At 41.7% G+C, this 23522-nt stretch overlaps 1 protein-coding gene across 4 annotated transcripts in view; it reads left to right on the top strand.

Annotated features, from left to right (window-relative positions):
- Positions 1–23522, top strand: part of SLC22A15 (solute carrier family 22 member 15) — a 73859-nt gene that overhangs the window by 45111 nt on the left and 5226 nt on the right. For 3 of the 4 annotated variants that reach the window (XM_049879998.1, XM_049879996.1, XM_049879995.1), the window contains 5 exons: positions 516–731; positions 6354–6494; positions 9132–9217; positions 20254–20374; positions 21849–21921. In XM_049879998.1, the coding sequence (XP_049735955.1) occupies positions 516–731; positions 6354–6494; positions 9132–9217; positions 20254–20374; positions 21849–21921 (637 nt within the window). Of the gene's footprint in view, positions 1–515; positions 732–6353; positions 6495–9131; positions 9218–20253; positions 20375–21848; positions 21926–23522 lie in introns of all 4 variants that reach the window. The other variant, XM_049879997.1, reaches the window with a different exon arrangement.

Here is a 23522-nt window from a genome sequence, read left to right as displayed (position 1 = left end):
CTACTGTGCCACCAGAGCGCCTATATAATCCCTACCTCCTGAATCACCACTATTTTTTAAAATTTATTTTTTATGATAATGAAGATTTGTATTTTCTTTGTGAGACTTTTTTGGAACTTAAAACCAGTGTGTTTAAGGTGTGATTCTGACGACACTCAGCTAGGATTTACAGCCATATCTTTAACCTGTGAATTTATGAGGAACTCATTTACTCAGTATTATAGACTTAGTAACTTGCCATTCAGATACCAAATTTTTAAACTTTAAACTTCAAGAAATAAATTTTTTTTTTTGGCCACTATTGAAAACATATTCTTGGTTTTTTATGCATAAAGCTGGCCGCTGTTTAATGTTGACACATGGTTGAAAGTAGCCCTCTCTGTCTGACACACATCATTGAGAAAGTCAAGCTGCAGCCTAACTGGGATCCACTTGTGGTGAGAGAATCCTCATACTGAGTAGGTGTTTTTTTCTCCTTCCTCTGAATATACAGCCTTTAATGACATCTCTTTCAGATTCATTCCTGAATCACCTCGTTGGTTATACTCCCAGGGTCGACTGAGTGAGGCTGAAGAGGCTCTGTACCTCATTGCCAGGAGGAACCGCAAGCTCAAGTGCACCTTCTCCTTAACACACCCGGCTGACAGGAGCTACAAGGAGACTGGAAGTTTCCTGGACCTGTTTCGTTATCGTATCCTCTTGGGGCACACTCTGATCCTGATGTTCACCTGGTAATTATGTATACGGGGTACTTTACTGATCTTCAACAGCCCAGGTTGCTAGAGGTATTGATGGCCTGTTCCTTTGTCAGAGTTATGGGAAAATTTACCTCTTTTGTGATCATGAGGTGGTTTTCCCAGAAACAAAGCCCATCTCCTTTAGTACCTGGCGTTGTGCGTGCCTGAGGCCAGAGTTGATGGTCCCTGTTGAGTAGGTTTCCTGATGTCAGTAGACATTGGAAGCACATATTTGCACGTATATATTTAAGCCAAAAAAGAAGACAAGAAGCATACAAGAAACAGAGGAGTTTTTAAATAGGACTTCAGAGATACGTGCCTTTGGTTTTGGCACTAAGCAGTCTGATAGTACGTTCTAATGGCAGTGCTCTGTGGTGCATTTTATGTGGTGTTCCCACTCACTAACTCACCGGGATGGCTATATGTTGTCCTTTGTATAGGCGGGATCTGGGAGTCAGAAGTGATGGACTCAAAGCTGCTTACACAAATCAGCGAACCAACTGATGAGCACTTTCAGAACCTGATTTTCTAGTTGTTTAGCTTATTCCAACCTGCCTTTCCCAATATTCTCAGCATTAATGTACATTGCGTTGAATGGTTCAAGTTGGCTCTACTTAACCAATGAAGTTGCAAAAACAGGGGAAATGGATGGGCAGTATGTGTATAATTTATGGAGTTCTCGTGTGTTTCAATATCAGATGTTCTGCTACAGTGCAGTCAGTGTTATTTGGTCCAGTATTGAGCACGCCCATCATAGCTACTGGCCTGAAAGCCTGTTGTGCTGTGGTTTATATAGATTTGCCATAAAGGCTGATGGAAACCTACATTTTCATGTGGGAATAAAGGAAAGTGATTTTACATGAAAGCGATCTTACGTATAAAGTTAAAGAGGACAATAGGTGGAGAATCAGGAGCTGCAAAGATATTTTCCTATATCATGACTGTCTTTTCTTACCCGGCTCTGGCTGCCACCCGTGTGGTCAGAACCATGTCATACGACTCATGCTTTCCTCACAGAACCAACACAGGACTGGGAATATCACAGATGCATAATAAATGTTGAATAAAGGATGGAAGCTTGGAAGCATGGAGATTAACAGAGCCTGTGAAAGGCTTGGTGGCACAGCAGTTAAGCGCTCTGCTGCTAAGTGCAAGGTCGGCGGTTTGAACCCACCAGCTGCTCTGCAGGAGAAAAGATGTGGCAGTCTGCTTTCATAAAGATTTACAGCATTGGGAACCTTATGGGGCACCTTTATGACCTACAGGGTCGTTATGAGTTGGAATCAATTCGACAGCAGTGGATTTGGTTTTTTTGTTTATGAAAGCCAAACCTGATAACACAGCAAAAAGAAAAAAAACCAAACCCATTGCCATTGAGTGGATTCCGACTAATAGCAACCTTATAGGACAGAGTAAAACCACTCCATAGGGTTTCCAAGGAGCGCTTGGTGGTAGATGCGAACTGCTGACCTTTTGGTTAGCAGCTGAGCTCTTAACCATTGCACCACCAGGGCTCCGATAATACAGCATAACCCAAAATCCATTGCCCTTATGTCGATTCCGACTTAACCATTGCACCACCAGGGCTCCGATAATACAGCATAACCCAAAATCCATAGCCATTATGTCGACTCCGACTCATAGCAACCCTATAAAGCAGTAGAACTGCCCCATTGAGTTTTAAGGAGCGCCTGGTAGATTTGAACTACTGACCTTTAGGTAGCAGCTGTAGCACTTAACCACTACGCCACCAGGGTTTCCTAGCACAGCATAGGAGCTACTATTCTGAGGTTCTATCTATCCAAAAGCAAATATTTACAAAGTATGTTCAGGTACTTACCCCGTTGCCTTCGAGTCAATTCCAAACTCACAGTGACCCTATAGGACAGAATAGAAATGCCCCATAAGGTTTCCAAGGAGTGCTTGGTGGTGGATTCGAACTGCTGACCTTTTGGTTAGCACCTGAGCTCTTAACTACTATGTCGCCAGGGTTTCGGGTGCTTAGGGCTCCATAAAACTCTGCATTTGCATATCATGAGGACATTCGGTCAAACCCTCTGCTTTGGAGAAAGACCTGCTTGTTGAAGATTATTTACTCTTTTTTATTTTATTTTTTCTAGGCATAATAACCTTGGGGTTCTGGCCTTCATGGGATTAAAACAAACAAAACTAGATTTAGAGCCGGGGAGATAGCTCCTGTTTATCTTATCACTCAGGCAACCAAAGGAGCTCTTCTCAAACAAACTTCCTCCCCTCTGGGCTCAGAATGATGGTGGAGACAGTGTCCTTCCACATTGCGCTATTCCTTTTGAAGAGGCTATAAAATTCTAAAACCTTTCCTGTGGGTCTGTCATTGAAGAAAAAGCCTTAACTGGGGAATAAAATTACACCTCTGTGTTTAACATCTGTTCCTTCGGTTGTTTTCCACAATCGTGCCTCCTTAAATAGTGCTTTCATGCCTTAACTGTACTGTTAAGTATTATGCAAGCATTTTACATTTTGTTGGGGGCACATAAAGAGAATTGAAATGCCTTTAATGGCTGTAATTACGGGTCCCAATGACTAACTGCCACCAAGGAGATTTTCAGAGTAGAGGCCCAGGATAGGGCCACCTTGCCCCGTGCTCTGCCGGTTCTCCCTTACCAGCTGGTAACTTAACTCCTTTATTTGTCCTGAACTGACTTTGTGCATTCTTGCCTTGACTTAGACTATCACAACTTGGCTTAAATAACTATGTGCATTTTCATGGCCGGAATTAATTCACTGGAAATCTGTTTTAAATGCAGAGTTGTTATTATTGTTTCAACTTATTTGAACTATAGTGACCACTTTTCAACTTATAGTGACCACATGTGACAGAGTAGAACTGCCTCATAGGGTTTTCTAGGCTTTAATCTTTACCGGAGCAGATCGCTAGGTCCCTCTCCTTTGGAGCTGCTGGGTGTGTTTGAACTGCCAACCTTTTGGGTAGCAGCTCAGTGTTTAACTGTTACACCACCAAAAAACCAAACCAAACCCATTGCCTTTGAGTCAATTCTGACTCATGGTGACCCTATAGGACAGAGTAGAACTGCCCCATGGGGTTTCCAAGGAGTGCCTGGTGGTGGCACCAGTGGTTAAATGTTTGGCTGCTAAACAAAAGGTTTGAATCCACCAGCCACTCCTTGTTTGTTTGGTGGTGTAACCCATTGCCGTGAGTCGACTCCAACTCATAGCGACCCTATAGGACAGAGTAGAACTGCCCCCATAGGATTTCCAAGGAGCACCTGGTGGATTCAAACCACCGACGTTTTGGTTAGCAACCGTAGCTCTTAATCACTGTAACAGCAGGGTTTCCGGTTACACCGCCAAAACCAAAAAAGCCAAACCCACTGCCCTCGAGTCAATTCCGACCCCTAGCAACCCTATAGGACAGAGTAGAACTGCCCCATAGAGTTTCCAAGGAGCGCCTGGCGGATTCACACTGCTGACTTCTTGGTTGGCAGCCATAGCACCGAACCGCTACGCCACCAGGGTTGCCCGGTTACACTACCAGGTCTCCTTAAAGGTAGAGTAAAAAAAAAAGTAGACTAGTACTAGTACGTACAACACATTAGGAGACAGCATTATGTTAAGAGGAGAGTCTCTACCTTAAAAAGCAAAGATTTTAAAAATATGTTAGAAAACTGTGGTTTTAAATTGTTTAGTCTGCTGCTTACATGCAAGGTGCCGAGGGACAGGGCACACATATAACTCAGTGTCACCTTGCATCCGTGCACACGGTGTCCTGGCTACAGCACTGCTCATTGTCCTTAGACAAGTGATGGCTCCACCCCATTAGAAGTGATGGCCAGTATGCTGCCTCTGAAGCGTTCGCTAGAGAAGGGTGAACCACTAACCAGCGCAGCCCCTGGGGTGTCTTCTTTCCTCACCGTGTCCCTCTCCAGACATCACCACAGCCCTGCTCAGCTGCCGATGCCGACCGGGGGTGAGCCCACGTGTGGCAGCACGGAAGTGTGTGGCAGCACAGAAGTGTGTGGCAGCACGGAAGTGTGTGTCAGCATAGAAGTGTGTGGCAGCACGGAAGTGTGTGGCAGCACGGAAGTGTGTGGCAGCACGGAAGTGTGTGTCAGCGTAGAAGTGTGTGGCAGCACGGAAGTGTGTGGCAGCACGGCAGTGTGTGTCAGCACGGAAGTGTGTGGCAGCGTAGAAGTGTGTGGCAGCGTAGAAGTGTGTGGCAGCACGGAAGTGTGTGGCAGCACGGAAGTGTGTGGCAGCGTAGAAGTGTGTGGCAGCACGGAAGTGTACGTCGTAGGGTTTTTAGTGGCTGACTTTTCTAAAGGAGATCAATCGCCAGGTCTTTCTTCCAGGGCACCTCTGGGTGAACTTGAATCTCTAATCTTCTAGGCATTTGGCCCACTTTACCATTTTGTCAGAGATGGAAATAAAAGTTTCCCTTTCTGGTTTGATCCCATCATAGCTACAACTCTGGACTTTTTCAAAGAAAAAAACTACAAGGAAGCAATTGAGAACCTCCCCTTTATATACAACTTGTCAAACTGAATTTACAAAAGCATAAAAACTGGTGAACGTATAAAGTCCAGGTGTTTACTCTGTATGGGAGTTTATGTTTTCCAAAATGTATTCATATACTAGTAATGCCGAGCTTCAGGGTTTTGTTTCTAATAATGCTGTTTAGGCACAGACGTTCCTATCGCTCTCTTCACTCTGAGGAAGCCCCAACTTGGAGCTCTAGGTTGGCTCGTTGACTTAGCTCCACAGCCGCTTAGTTCCCAGACTCCAGGAGAGGTTCAGTGCCTGCCTTCTCCAGCGCCAGGGCCAGTGCCTGTCCCGAAGCTGGCCTCACAGGAGCTGCTCCCTGAGTGTTTGCTTTATGAAAGATATGCTTAAGCAAATGAACGGCTTTTCAGTGGGCTTCTCCCTGTTTGGCCCCTACAGGTCTCCTCTGTACCTCCTAGACATTACCTCTCAGGGAAGCCACTTTGGCTTGAGCCTGTGGGATCCTGCCTCTGCCATGAGCCTAGTCTTTTGTTTCCTGTTCTGGATGTCTACAGCACATGCACCTGCTGAAGGCTGGATGGGGTTGGGAATGTGACCTGCAAGTGACTGGATCGTCAGTGGGTTGGAGTGCCAGCTGTTCCTGGCCTACAGGTGACCCTCTGATGGCCCAGTCCCCTCTCAGTGTACTTCTCAACACTACCCTCTGTTGGCCTTGCTTTGGGGGCTTTGTTCTAGAATCGTTCTGATAATATCACAGCAACTGTCTAAGGCAGGTGCTCCATAAATTGCTAAATAAACTAAGAAGCGAGTCATTGTCTTCTATTAAATGCAGAAATGCTTTACTAAAGCTCATTCAAACAATGGCCTTGCTCTTTCAGGGGCTGGTCCGCCATTTGCTTTATGTTGCATATAGACGTTGCACAAAGCATTTCCAAGGCCTCCTTTTATTTTTTTGTTTTTCGCTAGTGTAGGAATTTAGACTGAGATAAAAAGGTTAGTAGAAGAGTCAAGCTTATTGCTTGAGACAGATCACCTTATATCAAACCAGTATTTCTATCTTCTCTGGCAAATTCTTATGTGTTTTTTCAGTTGTCCTTCTTTGACTTTTCATTACAGGTTTGTGTGCAGCTTGGTGTATTATGGCCTAACTCTGAGTGCAGGTGATCTAGGTGGAAATATTTATGCCAACCTGGCCCTGTCTGGCCTCATAGAGATTCCATCTTACCCTGTCTGCATCTACTTGATTAACCAAAAATGGTGAGTATAGATGACTGTACAGTGCACCATACAGAATTCTGTCTGTCTCTTTTACCCGCTCACTGTTAAGTACATGCATACCTAAATATTATTGTCTGTGTCCGCATGGAGTATCTGCTAGTTGCTCCGTGCTGATTAGAGTTGCTTTAAGGCCAATTGCGGTTGGAATTCAGTTTTTAGTTCAGTATTTCTTGGGTTTCATGTTTATTACTTTATATATATATATATATGTGTGTATATATTTAATCAAGTATTGGCAGAGATTACCATTTAATGGTTTTTAAGTAATTTGTTAGTCGTAATAGAATTAGTAGTTATATGCAGCTAGAAATCCATCAACCTGGTTAATATTATTTAGAAGTTCTTACAGGAAGACAAAAGACTGAGGACTTAGACTTTTCTTACCTCCCAAGATCTAGTTTATTTTGTCAAGGGAAGGAACATATCCTGCTTTTGCTACTCGATGTCAGTGGGCATGGTTTTAAAATACTTTTCAAAAGTTATTTTACAGAGCCCCTTTCCTTACTTTTCTCAGATAGCTTCCCAGGACAGCTAAAAATCCCAGCCTATGTGAGCTAGCAATCAATTGGACTGTACCATTTCTCATTCTCCAGAAATCATCATTTTAACCCAAGACAAGCTTTGTTTAGCATTGGTACTTGGTGCTGTTGTCATGGATATTTAGTTTAGAGCATTTTGAAGAGCTGGTTTGGATTCTGTTAAATTGAAGGCATTTCTACCAGGGAGAATTCCCAGTTGCCTCTGCTGACCCCTCTGTTAGTGACTGCAACTTTTCTCGTCATGTCCCAAGAGCTGGCTCAGACTTCATGTTAAGAAATCTTTTCCCAACATCCCAATTTGTACCAAATGCCCTTCCTTTCCAATGCTATAGTTCCTGTGCATGCTTCTGACAGTCACTTCAAGTGTTATGAAGACGCTGTGAATGTGGGTATCTTAATATATCTTTGCATCACTAGTGCCTGCCTAGCATGGTGCCTGACATTTGAGAGACATTTGATCGTGACTGTCAAATTAAGCAAAATGACGTGGAAAAGGAGACTCAAGACCTTCAGTGTCTCCTAGCAGTTACTTCCTGTTATGGATTGAATTGTGTTCCCCAAAAATTTGTGTGTCAACTTGGCTAGGCCAGGATTCCCATTATTGTGTGATTGTTCACCATTTTATCATCTGATGTGGTTTTCCTGTGTGTTGTAAATCCTACCTCTATGATGTTAATGCGGTGGGATTAGTGGCAGTTATGTTAATGAGACAGGACCCAATATACAAGATTAGGTTCTGTTTTCAGTCAGTCTCTTTTGAGATATAAAAGAGAAGTGGGCAGAGAAAGAGGGAAACCTCTACACCAAGAAACAAGAGCCCGGAGAATAAAATGTCTTTGGGCCCGAGGTCCCTGCACTGAGAAGCTCCTTGACCAGGGAATAACTGATGACAAGGACCATCCTCCAGAGCTAACAGAGAGAGAAAGGCTTTCCCTGGAGCTGACACCCTGAATTTGTACTTTTAGCCTCTTAAACTGTGAGAGAATAAATTTCTCTTTGTTAAAGCCATCCACTGTGGTATTTCTGTTATAGCAGTACTAGATAACTAAGACACCGCCAGAGTTGGGATTAAAACTTAAAACAGTGAGAAGGAACTCTGGCTTTGGAGTCAGGGAGACCTGAATTCATATCTGGTCTTACCCCTGTATGAGTCTGACTACCTTATTTTTACACAAATAACACTTGCCCTGTATATGCCGGCCACTCCCTACCCCCCCACCGCAGAGGCACCCTCACAAGTGCTGCCTTGCCAACCCTCTTCCACACGTTGCTGTAAAAAAAAGTTAGCATGCTTACAAAAATAACTCGCAGGGTGGAAGGCATGCTGACACACAAACACAGAAGTCTCTAGTTATTTGCGTGAAAATACAGGTAAGTCTCAAGGGTACTCATCCATAAGCTAGGGATTTTAAAATCTATCCGGCAAAATTGTTATAAAAATTAAAGTATTGAAGTTTCTAACAGGCCTTCCGTTAAGGGTGGCTTATTAAATGTTAATGTCTTTCTTCAAAGCTAAAGCACTTATTTGAAAATTACTTCTCTTAGTAAAGTGTACAATAAATTCCACTTAGTTCTGACCTATTAACAGGAAAGTTTTTTCTGCTTGTACTTTTAAGAGAGAGAGGCTTGTTTTAATAGTGTTTGAAATGTAGCTGTTTAAGCTTCAGGCAACCAGAAAATGTAATGAACTAGAAGAATCCATACTTCAGTTTCATTTTCTAGAAAATAAAGAATATAACAGTATGTGCCTTACAGGTTTGTTAATAGATTAAATAGGATAATAGATGGAAAGCATTTGAAACAGCCTGAAATGTAGTAAACACTCAAGGAAATAGATAGTATTTCTTGATATTCTTACCCTCGCGCATCGTTTTATCCTGCCATCACGCCAGTTTTCCTTTGTCTTAGGATGGTTATTTTATATCCTTGTCAGTCTCCTGGTCAGTCACATTTGTCAACCACTCTTTTAAAAAAGATATATAATGAGACTAAGAACATTTAAAAAGGCAACTTAGACGGAAGCAGATGAATTTATGTGATTCCTAATAGAAACGTTTCATTTCTTTGGATTACTCAGGTTTGGTCGGAAGCGGACATTAGCGGCGTTTCTGTGCCTAGGAGGACTGGCCTGTCTCATTGTAATGTTCCTTCCAGAAAAGAAAGGTATGCCTTTCACATTTCTACAAGAGTTTTGAACAGCAGTTTTATCACAATGAATCTCAATATAGTAGAGAGATCACCATATGCCCTGCTTCATTTCTATGATTGCATATTATTTAGCAATTGTGCAGCGTATAATGAGCCAGATTCTTTCCATTGCCTGAACTATTCTCTGGGTGAATAATGTGCTTAGAGGTGCACTATTCATTCTTGCAGGCTATTAAGCTACCATCTGGGGTGGCTGGGATGCAGTATAGTGAGGGTAGACTTGTTAATTGCTGATGATGTGGACCAGTTAGTTCTGCACAGAATGCAGCTCTGTCCAGGACTTCAGATCATACCTCCCAGCCAATTGCAGGATCAGAGATCACTGGTTCTAAATGGTGGCCTTGGCACCCCTCAGCATCTCCTTCAGTACCCCCAAACCACCCCAATATCAACAACAATAAGAATATTTACTGTTGGTGACAATCAGTATTCTCTCAGTCTTATATAAAGTGTGACTACAACATCTTCAGAAAAGCTTGCTGTTTTTACGTATTTATAGCTTTGCTATGCAAATGCAGCTTCAGAAAAGGTCCCTTTGGCACCTTTGTCTAAGCTGATTGCTGCTCCTCTGTGGAAACTGCGTAGATGCTGCCGGTTCTCAGCCTCGTTTCTGTGCCAGCACACCTGAGGCATGTCATGGCCTGGAAGAGCTCAGTGCCCAGTTCTTGTCTGGGGCAAGACAATAAGAGGCTTCGAATCACTGTGGCTTTATGTTCAGCAGATTTTGTACTTCGTGGGCCTCTTAGGAATTCAGGTGTTTCCCACACCTAACAATCCGTGGTTCTGTTTACCACTTTGTGTAGAAAAACTTTTCAGTGTTACTGTGAACACACCTGTAACTTATCATATCTCCATTAAAAAAAAAAAAACTCAATGCCTTTGAGTTGATCCTGACTCATAGTGAACCTATAGGACAAAGTAGAACTGCCCTGTAGGGTTTCCATGGAGCGGCTGGTGGATCCGAACTGCTGACCTTTTGGTTAGCAGCCAACTCAACCATTGCACCAGCAGGGCTCTGTAAACCAGGCCAGTTTATGTCTTTCCTCCCTTCTGCGCGTTTGCACGTGCCAGCCAACTCACCTCTAAGACTGCACATGATTGTTTCCTGAAATCATTTCTTACTATAAAGAGCAAAGTAAAAACCGAAAGTGAGTGCAGATTTGTGGTCTCTCATCTAGACCAGTCACCTCCCCCCTCCCTTCCAGTCGATTTTAAGAGAACAGCGTGAACCCTTTTATGATGGTGCTCCTCCTGGGTGGACACTGGGTGAGAAACAGCATAACCGAGTACTTTGCACACTCCACGAATGTGCCTGAGGAATATGATGGTCTCTTAGACAGCAGTTAAGAGCTCAGCTGCTAACCATAAGGTCGGCAGTTCAAATCCACCAGCCACTCCTTGGAAACCCTATGGGGCAGCTCTGCTCTGTCCTGTAGGGTTGCTGTGATTTGGAATTGACTTGATGGCAATGGATTTGGTTTTTCACTATTGGAATAGACATCTAGTCTATTTTTAAAGATTTCCAGGGGAAGACGTTCCATAATGACCCTTAGTAAATTATTTCTATTTTTAATAACCATTACTGTGGTCCTCTCCTACTACAGTTGCATCCATTTCCTTTCATTTTATTCATTAATAGAGATAAAAAACAGATGGTCACCCCCCCGCCCCCGTTTTGCGTAATTCTCTCTGTACTTGCAGAGCCCTGGTGATGCAGTGATTAAGACCTTGGCTGCTAACCAAAAGGTCAGCAGTTCAGATCCGCCAGCCACTCCTTGGACACCCTATGGGGTAGTTCTTCTCTGTCCTGTAGGGTCGCCATGAGTCAGAATCGACTCAGTGGCAATAGGTTTGGTTGGTCAGGTTCTGTACTTGTGGGAGCATCTTGTAACCAGTCTTGAACCTTATCTTCTTTGACCTTTAAAATATGTGTAATTTGATTTTTTTTTTTTAATCTCTAAAATTTACTCTATTTCAATGGCTATATTTTAAATCTCTTGAGTTTTTTTTTTTTTTGCTTTCAAAGTTCTGAGCTCTAAACTGCATGTTGTCAGAAACTAAAACCCACTGCCGTCGAGTTGCTTCCAACTCATGGCGACCCTATCGGACAGAGTAGAACTGCTCCATAGAGTTTCCAAGGAACACCTGGCAGATTCAAACTGCCGACCTCTTGGTTAGCAGCCGTAGCACTTAACCACTATGCCACCAGGGTTTCCCATGTTGTCAGAGTACTGCTAAATACATGTTAAGAGGAATACCTAGACGTTTGAAAAGTTTTACTAGCATCTTGCGTTCATTGGAGACCACTCATTTTCACGCTGCTTTTTGTGCTCACTTGCCCTCACTTTTCCCACTAAACAAGGATTCATTCTCTCCTTTATGCCAATTCATGCGCCCCTCCATTCGCCAACTATTTGTAGTATCTATATATGATTGTAGTTGTCTGTATCTTTAACTATGACAGTATACCTCTAGGAAAGACAGCCAGTAAGCTAGAAAATAGATCGCTTGCCATTCTTCAGCCTGTGGTTCGTAATTATTCAGCAGAGGCGCCCTGCCCAGTACATATTTGCATGCTGGGTGGCTTCCAAATAAGTATTCTCCTCCAGGGAAAATGTTACCAGGCGGCTATTACAGGTAGTCCCCAACTTACGATGTATTTGAGTAATGATGAACCCCATTTACAATTGTCCATATTCCTTTTTTTGTACTTCTTATTGTTAGTAATATGTACTAATACATTGTTGCAGCACATATATTGAACAACAGTTTAATGATAACAGAGATGTTACCATTCTCGTGCCAACCCTGAAAGAAAAATAAAAGATCAGATTTGTAAAGGTATTGATAATAAAAGGCAATAATAATGAAAACTAAAAAAAAAAAAAAAAAAAATGAGGTAGTCAACTAATGTCAGAACCAACTTGCAAAAGAGCTGTCAGAACGGAACTCTGTCGTAAGTTGGGGACTGCCTGTAATTTATTCCACAGGTTGGTCATCATAAATTTCATCTGATGCCTGTCCTTGCTTCGGGGATCATAATTAAGCTTACAATACTGGTGACCATCCATTAAATGTTGACTGTATGCTAGATTCTCTTCATATGCAAGAAGTACTAGATATTATCCCCATTTTAAGTTTACACAGCAAGTAAGTAGCATACCTGGAATTCAGATTTCATTCTTTCTGACTCTCAAGTCAGTGCCTTTTTGGGAATGCAGTTTTTCTGTCCCACAGTTTTAGAACAAAAGTGTTGTTGTTCTTGGGTGCCACTGAGTTGATTTTAGCTCACAGAAACCCCATGTGACAGAGTAGAAGCATGCTCCATAGGGTTTTCTTGGCTGTAATCTTCACGGAAGCATATCACCAGTTCTTTTTCCCACAGAGCCGCTGGGTGGGCTCAAACCACCAACCTTTTGGTTAGCAGCTGAGTGCTTAACCGTTTGTGCTACCAGGGCCCCTTAGAACCAAAGTATTCATTGCAGATGGTGAAGCTGTAGTCTTAGGAGATCCATGCTGCCTGATGAGGCCCAGTTTTTATTTTTCAGTGGGCAGGTGTGATGGGAATTGGCCAGGGTCCAAGAATCTGGATTGTCAGACTGCCTCTGGGTTCTTGTTGACAAGAGTTGTGGTCCTGCCAGAACCTGAATACTAGGAAGTCAGGGCACATGACTACATAAGGAAGTTTCATAGTTGAAGGAAGTGTCTTACTGGAACCTTTATACCTCATTTCTTTTCTCAACCTTGACTAGCCCATTCTTTATCCATTTGACTTCTCTACTGCCTGCTGTATATGAAATACTATTCATAAACCAGACCCAGTTCCTGGCCTTAAAGAGCTTACAGTCTACTGAAGGAAATGAGTGATTTAAATATAACAATAAAAGAAGATACTGTTATGGATTGAATTATGTCCCCCCCCCAAAAAAAAAAATGTGTCAACTTGGCTAGTATGCAATTCCAAATATTGTATGATTTCTACCATTTTGTCATCTGATGTGGTTTTCCTATGTGTTGTAAATCCTATCTCTATGATGTTAATGAGGTAGGATTAGTGGCAGTTATGTTAGTGAGCCAGGACTCAATTTACAAGACTAGGCTGTGTCTTAACTCAGTCTCCCTTGAGATATTAAAGAGAGGAGTGAGCAGAGAGACAGGGGGACCTCATGTCACCAAGAAACAAGAGCCAGGAGAGTAGTGTGTCCTTTGTACCCAGGGTTCCTATGCTGAGAAGCTCCTCGACCAGGGAAGATTGATGACAAGGAGCTTCCCCCAGAGCTCACAGAGAGAGAAAGCCTTCCCCTGGATCTGGCACCCTGAATTCGGGCTTCCAGCCTCCTACACTGTGAGAAAATAAATTCCTCTTTTTTCAAGCTATCCACTTGTCATATTTCTGTTATAGCAGCAGTAGATGACTAAGATAGACCCCATATGAGAATTGACAACAAAATGCTATGAAGACTTTCATTTATGGCCATGATAGTAATGGGGACCAGCTGTCCTCTTGCTTTAAACAAGTTCAAAACCAGACAAATATAAACAGTGTTGTTTTCAGACATCGGACAACAGTCTATACAGAACAATCGTCCTGAGAGAAACAAAGTGAGCCCTAGAAGAACCCCAGCTCAGAGTTTTCAGGCCACAGTACAGGGAGGGGGAGCCTGGCAAAGCCTGGTATTCTTGCTGAATTGAGAAGATAGAATTGGAAGCTTGGGAGGCCAAGGTGGCTAGAAATTGCTGGGTAAAATACTGGAGATGAGTAAGCTGCACCCAGGAAGAGCTCCAGGGATCTGCAGAAGGGAACTCCAGGTCTTTGGCTACTTTCTGATCTGTGTATGCAGCTAAGGGAACTACTGAAGCTAGGGAAAGGAGCAGGCAGAATAACTATTGGAACACAGGGCCATAAATACTTAATATTCTCATTGGCCAGATTCTGTGCTTTGAGTAGAGAACTTCTGGTCACATTAGCCCTAGAGTAAAGACTGTTCTGAATTTACCCCCTCAAAAAAATTATGGAAAAGGAAACCTCAAGAGACTGAAATGATTCCAAGTAACTTAACTGCATCCTGAAACAAAGACCGATAATATTTAAAAGAATACAGTAAAATTCAGAATATAATAGTGTAACATTCACAATATAGCATTCACTCAAAAATTACAAAGCAGGAAAATAGGACCCACAACCAAGAGAAATATCAATAGAAACAAAACCAGAGACACCATAAGTGATAGAATTAGTAGACAAGAATGTTAAAACACCTAATCTTAAATGATTTTATATGGCCTAGAAAGTAGAGGAAAGCAAGATCATAATGAGTAGAGAAATGGAAGCTAATACAAAAGACACAAACGTGACATGTAGAGATGAAACATTCAGTATATGGGGGAAAATATATGAGATTAACAGCAGATTAGACACTGCAGAAGAAAAGATCTATGAATTTGAAGACATACCAAAATTATCCAAAATGAAACAGAGAGAAAAAAGATTGAATAAAGAATTAACAAAGCATCAGTGAGTTGTGGGACAATATCAAGTGACCTAACATATGTGTAATTGGAGTGTCAGAAGGTGTGGGTAAAGAAAATACATTTGCAAAAATAATAGCCAGGTATTTTCCAAATTTAAGGAAAATTATAAACATAATAAGAAATGGATCCATTCATCAAGAGGATATAACAGTCTTAAATGTGTATGCATCTAGTACAGAATGTCAAATTACATGAAGCAGAAACGGGTAGAACTGAAGGAAGAAATAGACAAATCTAAAATTATAGTTGGATATTTCAGTACATCTCTCTTGATGATAGAAAAAGCAGACAGAAAATAACCAAGGATATGAAGTCTTGAAGAACCAGCATGATATAACGGACATTTGTGGAGCACTCAAGCCAACAAGAGCAGGATATACATTCTTTTTGAAGTGCACATAGAATATTTACCAAGATAGGTGATATCATAGGCCATAAAATAATTTTCAATAAATTCACAAAGATTGAAATCATATATGTTCTTTGACGAAAACAGAATTAAGCTAGAAATCAATAACAGGTATCTGGAAAATGCTGAAGTATTTGATTATTAAACAACATCCTTCTAAAAACCAATGGGCCAAAGAAGTCACAAAGGAAATAGAAAATATTTTTAATTGAATGAGAATTAAAGTGTAACATCGAAGTTTGTAAGCTGCAGCGAAAGTACTTAGAGGGAAATGTATATCATTAAAACTTACATTAGAAAAAAAGTTCAAGTTCATGATCTAACCTTCGACTTTAAGGAAGTAGAAAAATAAGGACAAATGTACAAAGCAAGCAGAAGGAAGGAAATAACTATAAGATCAGAAGTCAATGAAATGAAAACAGTACAGAGAATATCAGTAAAATCACCAGCAGATTATTTTAGATCAATAAAATCAATAGGCCCCTAGCCGATCTAATCAGGAAGAAAAAAAAATTACATAAATTACTAATATCAGAAATGAAAGAGGGCACATACTATAGAACCTATAGACATTAGTAAAAATATGAACGTTTTTATGCCAATAAACTTGACAACTTAGGTGAAATGGACAAATTTCTCGAAAGATACAGACTTCCAAAGCTTACTTAAGAAATAGGTAACCTGAATAACAATATGTAAAGAAATTTAATTTGTAGTTATAAACATTCCCACGGAGAACTCCTGGCCCAGATGGAGTCACTGGTAGATTCTACTAAATATTTAAGGAAGAAATAGTACCAACTCTATACAAACTCTTCGAGAAAATAAAAGTGAAGGGAACACTTCCCAACTTAGCCTAGGAGCCCACAAAGTTACCCGAGAAACCTTCCCGAAAACTCATTCCAAAAATGATGTTCTTCAATAGCTGCATCATTGGAATAGACTTACAACCAACCTCTTAAATTCATTACTTTGAAAGATACAACTATTTTGAGTCTTTTTTTTCCCAGATAATTTTTCCTTTTAAATCATTCTTTTACTAAACAGTCACTTTGAACGCTCATTGGTAATAACCAATAATACCTGATTTCATTTGTCATTAAAGAACCATAATAGGAATCCAGTGGCTGCCAAGCCTTCCACACCATTAGCTCAGGTTGACCAAGTCCTGCAGCTTCAGAGGCAGGAATCCCAAAGAGCTTAAGAATAAATAAATAAATAGCTGCCTAAAATTGACATGGGCAACTGAAGACTTAGTTGACAGGAATATAGGAGAGAAGCTTCAAGCATCCAGTGAGGTGTTAGACTGATGTGAACACTTCCTGAGCGTGTGGCTGGAGGCAGGCTCCCCAGATGTGCCACAGCTGGCTGTGTCCTGAGCCTCACATGAGACTCCTCCCAGCCTTGGATCTTGTTGTGGAAATTTAGATCATCGTCTTTCTGTGAAGCACCAGTGGAATCCCAGGATGGCAGCCCCCTAACATACTGTTGAAGATTTTGTAGAATGCCTCCACACTTCAGCTGTTCTGAAGGATGCCATCTTGGGTTGAAAACAGTACCAGAGACCATTTGCAATTAAGCAAATGTATACATTTCTGTTTGCTTCATTGCCACCCAGTACAATTTCCTGACTCACTCAGTGTTCTGGAAAATAATTGATGAATTTAATTTGCCCTCATTTTTGGTTTAAGTGAAGAACTTATTAAATCTCAAAAGCCTGGACGCATATCTCAGGGTAAATTCAGAAGGGTGTGATTCTCTCTTTTTTTTTTCTTCCCAGAAGCGCCTTATGGCTTAAAAATACGGTCAGGATTTAGAAGAGCTAGCATCTTGTTCCAAATAGGCTGGCAGAAGAGGAGAGAGCAGCCCCAGGTGGTCAGGTTGGGCAGTGCCTCAGCTGCTGTGTTCAGGACACCGTCCTTAAAATAGATGAAGATTTATTTCACAGTTGAGCAGGGAAGATGGCACTTGTTTTTTGGAATGAGGTGTATTGTGTGCCTCCCTCATTAGAGGTTGAGAGAGCATGAACACAGATTTTTTTTTTCCACTAAATTAGTTTATTTCATAACCAAAAACCAAACCTGTTGCTGTGGAGTCGATTCTGACTCATAGCTACACTAAAGGACAGAGTAGAACTGTGCCATGGGGTTTCAAGGAGCACCTGGTGGATTCGAACTGCCGACCTTTTGGTTAGCAGCCGAACTCTTAACTACTACCCCACCAGGGTTTTCAGTTTCTGTCATAGCCCATCCAAATATTTAGTCAACACCAATGTGCATAGTACAGTGAGATGTGCTGTGAGGAATGCAAACAAGATAATAGCCCTAGGCCAAAGGAACTCAAAATATATTTTGGGCAGATAAGATAGAAAAGTAACTATGAAGGAGTGTCTGAAGCAGGTTAGTTGAATGGATTGGAAAATAAGGGCAGTGGAGGTCAGAGGAAGGAGAGGATGTTTCATTTGAGTTATTCAAGGGAAGAGTGGTTTATATGCACAGTGGAGTCCCAAAGAAGAGGACAGGACTGTTCTATTTGGCAGAAATGCCAAGGAGAATGAGGAGCAGTTACACTTGATCATTAGGACATCACTGTTAACCTTCAAGAGCAGGGGTTTCCGGAGAGAGCGATACCAGAAGCTGATTGTAGCAGTTATGGGGCAGGTGCATTTAAGGAAATGTAGTGGTGGTCACTCACTGGAGATGTTCAATAGTCAAGGGGGAAGTTACAACAGAGTCACTGGGATTTTTTTTTTCCTTGGGAGGACAAAATGTAGTGGTGGTCACTCACTGGAGATGTTCAGTAGTCAAGGGGGAAGTTACAACAGAGTCACTGGGATTTTTTTTTTCCTTGGGAGGACAAAATTATGTTGAAGGTAGAGGCAAATAAGTTACTGAAAGGGGAAGGTTAAACATGTTTGAAAGACAATAATTAAATTGTAGGGTCATGGAGAGGATAATGTTAATAAAGGAAAGAACCACAGAATAATCAATAGTATTTTTGATAAGGAAATGAACTGACATAAAACATAATTTTTGCACTTTATGCAAAAATATTACATGAAGAAACTCAGATATTACTTACCCTTAGGTACGCAAGTGAGAAGTCAGGAAGAAAAATTGAAGCTACTTCTATGCTTAGAGTTGCATTCTTTAAAGAACATTGATGTCTTATATCTGCTGGTGGTAATTTAAAGGGATTATTCCTTGTGTAGGTGTCCCTGAGTGGTACAGATGGTGCAGTGAAAGGTTTGGTGGTTCCAGCCCACCCAGAAGCACCTCAGAAGATAGGCTTGGCAGTCTGCTCCTGAAAGGTCACAGCCTTGAAAACCCCATGGAGCTGTTCAGAATTGACTCAATGGCATCTAACAACAACATTCCTTATCTAAGGTCCCTAGGTGGCACAGATGGTTTGGGCTCAACTATGTGGTTAAGAGCTTAGCTGCATAACATCCTTTATAAAGAAAATGTTCTACATTCTACTTTGGTGAGTAGCATCTGGGGTCTTAAAAGCCTGTGAGCAGCAGCCATCCAAGATACCCCACAGGTCTCACCTCTTCGGGAGCAAAGAAGAATTAAGAAAACAAACATGCAAGGGAAAGACTAGTCCAAAGGACTAACATACCAGATCTACCACAGCCTTCACCAGGCTCAGTCCAGTACAGCTAGACGGTGCCTGGCTACCACCACTGACTGCTCTGACAGGGATCACAATAGAGGGTCCCAGACACATGGAGAAAAATGTAGAACAAAATTCTAACTCACAGAAAAAGACCAGACTTACTGGCCTGACAGAGACTGGAGAAACCCCGAGGGTACGGCCCCCAGACACCCTTTTAGCTCAGGAATGAAGTCACTCCTGAGGTTCACCCTTCAGCAAAAGGTTAGATAGGCCCATAAAACAAAATGAGATTAAAGGGGAACAGCAGCCCAGGGGCAAGAACTGGAAGGCAGGAGGGGACTGAAAGCTGGTAATAGGGAACCCAAGGCCGAGAAGAGAGAGTATTGACATGTCATTAACCAGTGTCATAAAACAGTTTGTGTACTAACTGTTTAATGAGAAACTAGTTTGTTTTGTAAACCTTCATCTAAAGTACAATAAAAAAAAAAAAGTTATACACCAAAATAAAAGAGAGAGAGCTTGGCTGCTAACTGAAAAGTGGGCAGTTCAGATCCACCCGCTGCTCCTTGGAAGCCCTATGGGGGCAGTTTTACTCTGCCCTATAGGGTCGCTATAAGTTGTAATCAACTCTTGAGCAACAGATTTATTTTTTAACTAAAAGGTTGATGATTCTACCCAGTGGTGCCATAGAAAAAAGGCCTGGCAATCTGCTTCCAAAAAGCAGTTCTAGTCTGTAATCCATGGGGTTGGCCTGAGTTGGAATTAGCCCTACAGCAATGGCTTGGTTTGGTTTTGTTGTTCCTTATCTTCTAAGGAGTGCAAATTAAAGATAGGAGTTTTCTAGACCTGCCTCTGCCTCTTACAGCAATCTGGCTTTTTCCGCTCATGTGCCACCAATTTACATTGATTAGTAAACAAGATTGGGAAGAAAGGAATGTATCAGCCCATAGTAGATAACACTTAGGATATCATTAAGCTAACTTTGCTACCAAAAATAAAAACCAAACCCTTCGCTGTGGAGTCGTTTCCAACTCCAAACGACCTTATAGGACAGAGTAGAACTGCCCCATAGGGTTTCCAAGGAGCGCCTGGTGGATTTGAACTGCCGACCTTTTAGTTAGCAGTTGTAGCTCCTAACCACTACCAGAGTTTCTTACTTTGCTACAATACAGAAGTTTTCAGGATGGTCTTTCATTCTGGAGCGAGTGCAAGCTTAATCACATGCAAGATTTCATGGGTATAACCAAAACAATGAGAAAATATGTGTGTGAGTGTGTGGAATTACTAAACCTTCTGAATGTGTGTTCAGTAACACTATCTCTTTGTTGTTTGAGATCAGCATTAATGACTCCCACTCAGTCAACACTTAATGTGCCCTCTGAAAGAATTTTTCTCAGCCGAAGACATCACAGGTGTGCACTTGCCTCCTCAGGCACAGGTGTGTTTGCAGTGGTCAACAGCCGTTCCTTGTCCTTGCTGGGAAAGCTGACCATCAGTGCTGCCTTTAACATTGTTTATATCTACACCTCCGAGCTTTACCCTACAGTTATCAGGTATGTGCCACACTGCATTTTGTTGTAGATGCTTCCCTCAAGACACGGTATGGTTCTCATTTCATCTGGAGCCTAGTCCACAGCAACTCAGCCATCAGTTTTAAGCACGCAGCTGTCTCTGTAGACTGCTCTTGCCTGCTTGGCTGAGGAAAACGTAGCTTTGTCTGAATGTCCGTGTGTAAAGTATAAAAACTCTACGCTAAATGTAGCCCATCACCCAGATAGTGCTCTGATGCTTTCATTTCTGTGAATTTCATTGATGTGATCACCTGTCCTTTGTCAGGCACATGACAGACAAGGGGACAAGGTCCCTATTCTTGCAGAGCCTACATTTTAGCAGGGAGGATGAACGAACAAGTATGCAAAATTATTAAAAAGATAATTCCATGTGGTAATACGTGAATGTTAGATGTAAATATCAGATGTTAAATGTGGTTTTTAGTGAGTAGAACATGCTTAGTCAGAAAGAGTATATTCCATCCTGAATTTTCCCCTCTTAGAATAAGTCTGACAATAAACAAAAAAACCCAAATTTGAAGGGTGAGGGTTCTGCTAGCTTTATAAAACCACCTCTGTGGGCCAGGCCCTTATTCCCTCAGTCAGCCTGTTCAGTCTTTTTAAGGATCCTTCTGAATGAATCCTTGTTTTTCTTTTACCCCTGCAAGAAACCTAGTGGTTCTTTCTGCCTGTTAATTTAAAATCATTTTTCCCAGTACCAAAATCAGATTGTCTGTGACTGGCTGGTCATTTCCTACTTGCTCCTGCAACCTTTCTTTTGGTTACTGGCTATAAAACGAGGGTGACCATTTTGTCCATACTGGGATAGTTTCGTCCAAACTGGGACATAGTACGGGCGTTACTGATAATCAGGCTCGGATAACAAGGTCACTCCATGACCGATACTGTTCTTTCCCACTCTGTCCCACCTCTTTCAAACCCACACTCCCCAGAAAGGTAATGTTCTTGGTTTCCTGAGAATACATGCTCAGTCAACTCCTTTTTATATCCCTGACCTTTTCATAGTCAATTAGTTGAGTTTAATTAACTGGACAGACTTAGATCATAAAGCCCTGGCTCTCTATGGCTATAGTAACTGATAGGAAACCTAAGAGGCAAAAAGCCACAAAAATGCTTGGCAAAAAATATTCAGATGTTTAAATCTGCAACATTGTGCCCAGTAAGGTAGCTTCCAGTCTCACGTGGCTGTTTAAATTTAAATTAAGTTAAAAATTCAGTTCCTCAGTGTCACTGCCACAGTTGAAGTGCTCAGTGGCCACATGTCTCTAGTGGCTACCATATTGGACAGTGCAATTAGAGAACATTACTATCATCACAGAAAGTTCTGTTAGACAGCACTGCTATGTAGGATCTGAACTTCTGCTTTGGGATATATGTTACTCTTCAGATTTTTTAAACTGCCCCCCTGGAACTTACTGATTTTTTTTTTTTTTTTTCCTACTCTTTTGCCTTCCAGGAATGTAGGGCTTGGAACTTGTTCCATGTTCTCCCGAGTTGGTGGGATTCTTGCTCCCTTCGTCCCCTCACTGGTTGGTTTGTACCTCCTAGTTTTTCTTGATTCTCTGCTTTGGAAATGTTTGTGCTTTGAGTAGAAAGAGGTAATGAACAGATGCCATATAAGATTACAGCACCAATGAGAACCTTGTGCCTTTTAGACTAAGAATCCAGTGGCAGATGGACTCTTTCCAAGGATGGTTTTACCCCTGATGGGTCTGATTTTTGCTCAAGCCTGTAGACCTTGGAGGGCCTGCTAGTAGCAGCTTCCTCCTTCCTGTCACCATTCACAAGTTAGTCAATCGTCAAGTATTTATTGATCTCCTGTGTGCTGGGCTCTGTGCTAAGCACTGTATATATTATCTCATGTAATCTTCGTAACAACTATATGAGGTAGGCATTGTTGTTACCTCTGTATTAAATATGAAAAATGCAGCAGAAAAAAGGTAAATACTTTCCCAAACACACACCACTTGGAAAAGAACAGAGGAGTAATATACTTGGTGGTAGGACTATTAATGTTTTTGGACATTTTCTAAATGTCATAGTTAAAAGGAAGGGAAATGGACCTAAAAACCTTCCAGTCTTCAAATTCTCAGATTCTGTGGAAGACCCCATGGGGTTCCTTGGCATGTTTGTCCATTGTCTGATCTGTAACTGCTTCTCAGCCAAGATTTACCCACAGGGTGACTAGACCCTCTTCCCCAGGTCTATTTCCTCTTGTTGTGGGGCCTGTGAACCTGCTCTGTAGACAGCTCTAACTCACCCAGCTGCATAGTACGGGGATGTCTCTGAAAGGCCACTACACCCTTTTCATGCTTTGAGTTGCAGTGCGCTTCCTTTTTCTGCATATATCCCCTCCGTGTTTCATATTTAAGACTCCTTCTTATGCAGGATAAGGAGTCTTATTCAATTCCATATTTCATTCTGTGAGTGTGTCCAACATTAGGGGTTTATTGCTAAGATATCCCACTTTGGATGACGATCCCCGAACAATATAATACCCAGTGTGGCCTTGTGGAGGGAGCCCTGGTGGCACAGTGGTTCAGTGCTCGGCTGCTAACGGAAAGGTCCTTTTCTCTCCTCTCTCTCTTCCTCTCCCCTCTGCCTTCTCTTCTCTCACCCTTCCTCCTCCTCCTTTTTCTCTTCAGTTCTGAAAAATCAGGAAGAATTTATCTGAAGGGCAGTCCTAAACTAGCAGTGGTCCCACCCACAGAATTAACATGGTCCCACCCATGTGGACACTGGAAGCCCGTACCAGGGCTTAAAGCAGAGCTGCATCGGTGCTGGACTCAGGAATGTTAATCAGTTCTCAGAAAGGCCCCAAAGCAACATCCCACAAGGAGTGTTCTCTGTGTTAGCATTGAATCTAATTGTATTTAAAGAAGATATTCCTAAGATTATATTTTTTGATCTCTGAAGCAATTGTTTATAGTATGGTTGCTTACCATATTTATTTCAAGCAGTTTACAAGCCCTGTGTGTGGTGGGTTTTTTTCTTCTGCTCAGAGTATCTTTTTTTTTTATAAATAGTATATTATTGTTTTTGGTATAAGTTCACATGGCAAATTAGGTTCCCATTTGACAATTTCTACACAAATTGTTCAGTGCCATTGATCACATTTTTCACAATGTGT

Source organism: Elephas maximus, chromosome 3, assembly GCF_024166365.1.
Source record: "Elephas maximus indicus isolate mEleMax1 chromosome 3, mEleMax1 primary haplotype, whole genome shotgun sequence".
NCBI lineage: Eukaryota > Metazoa > Chordata > Mammalia > Proboscidea > Elephantidae > Elephas > Elephas maximus.
This window is presented reverse-complemented; position numbering and strand designations above follow the sequence as displayed.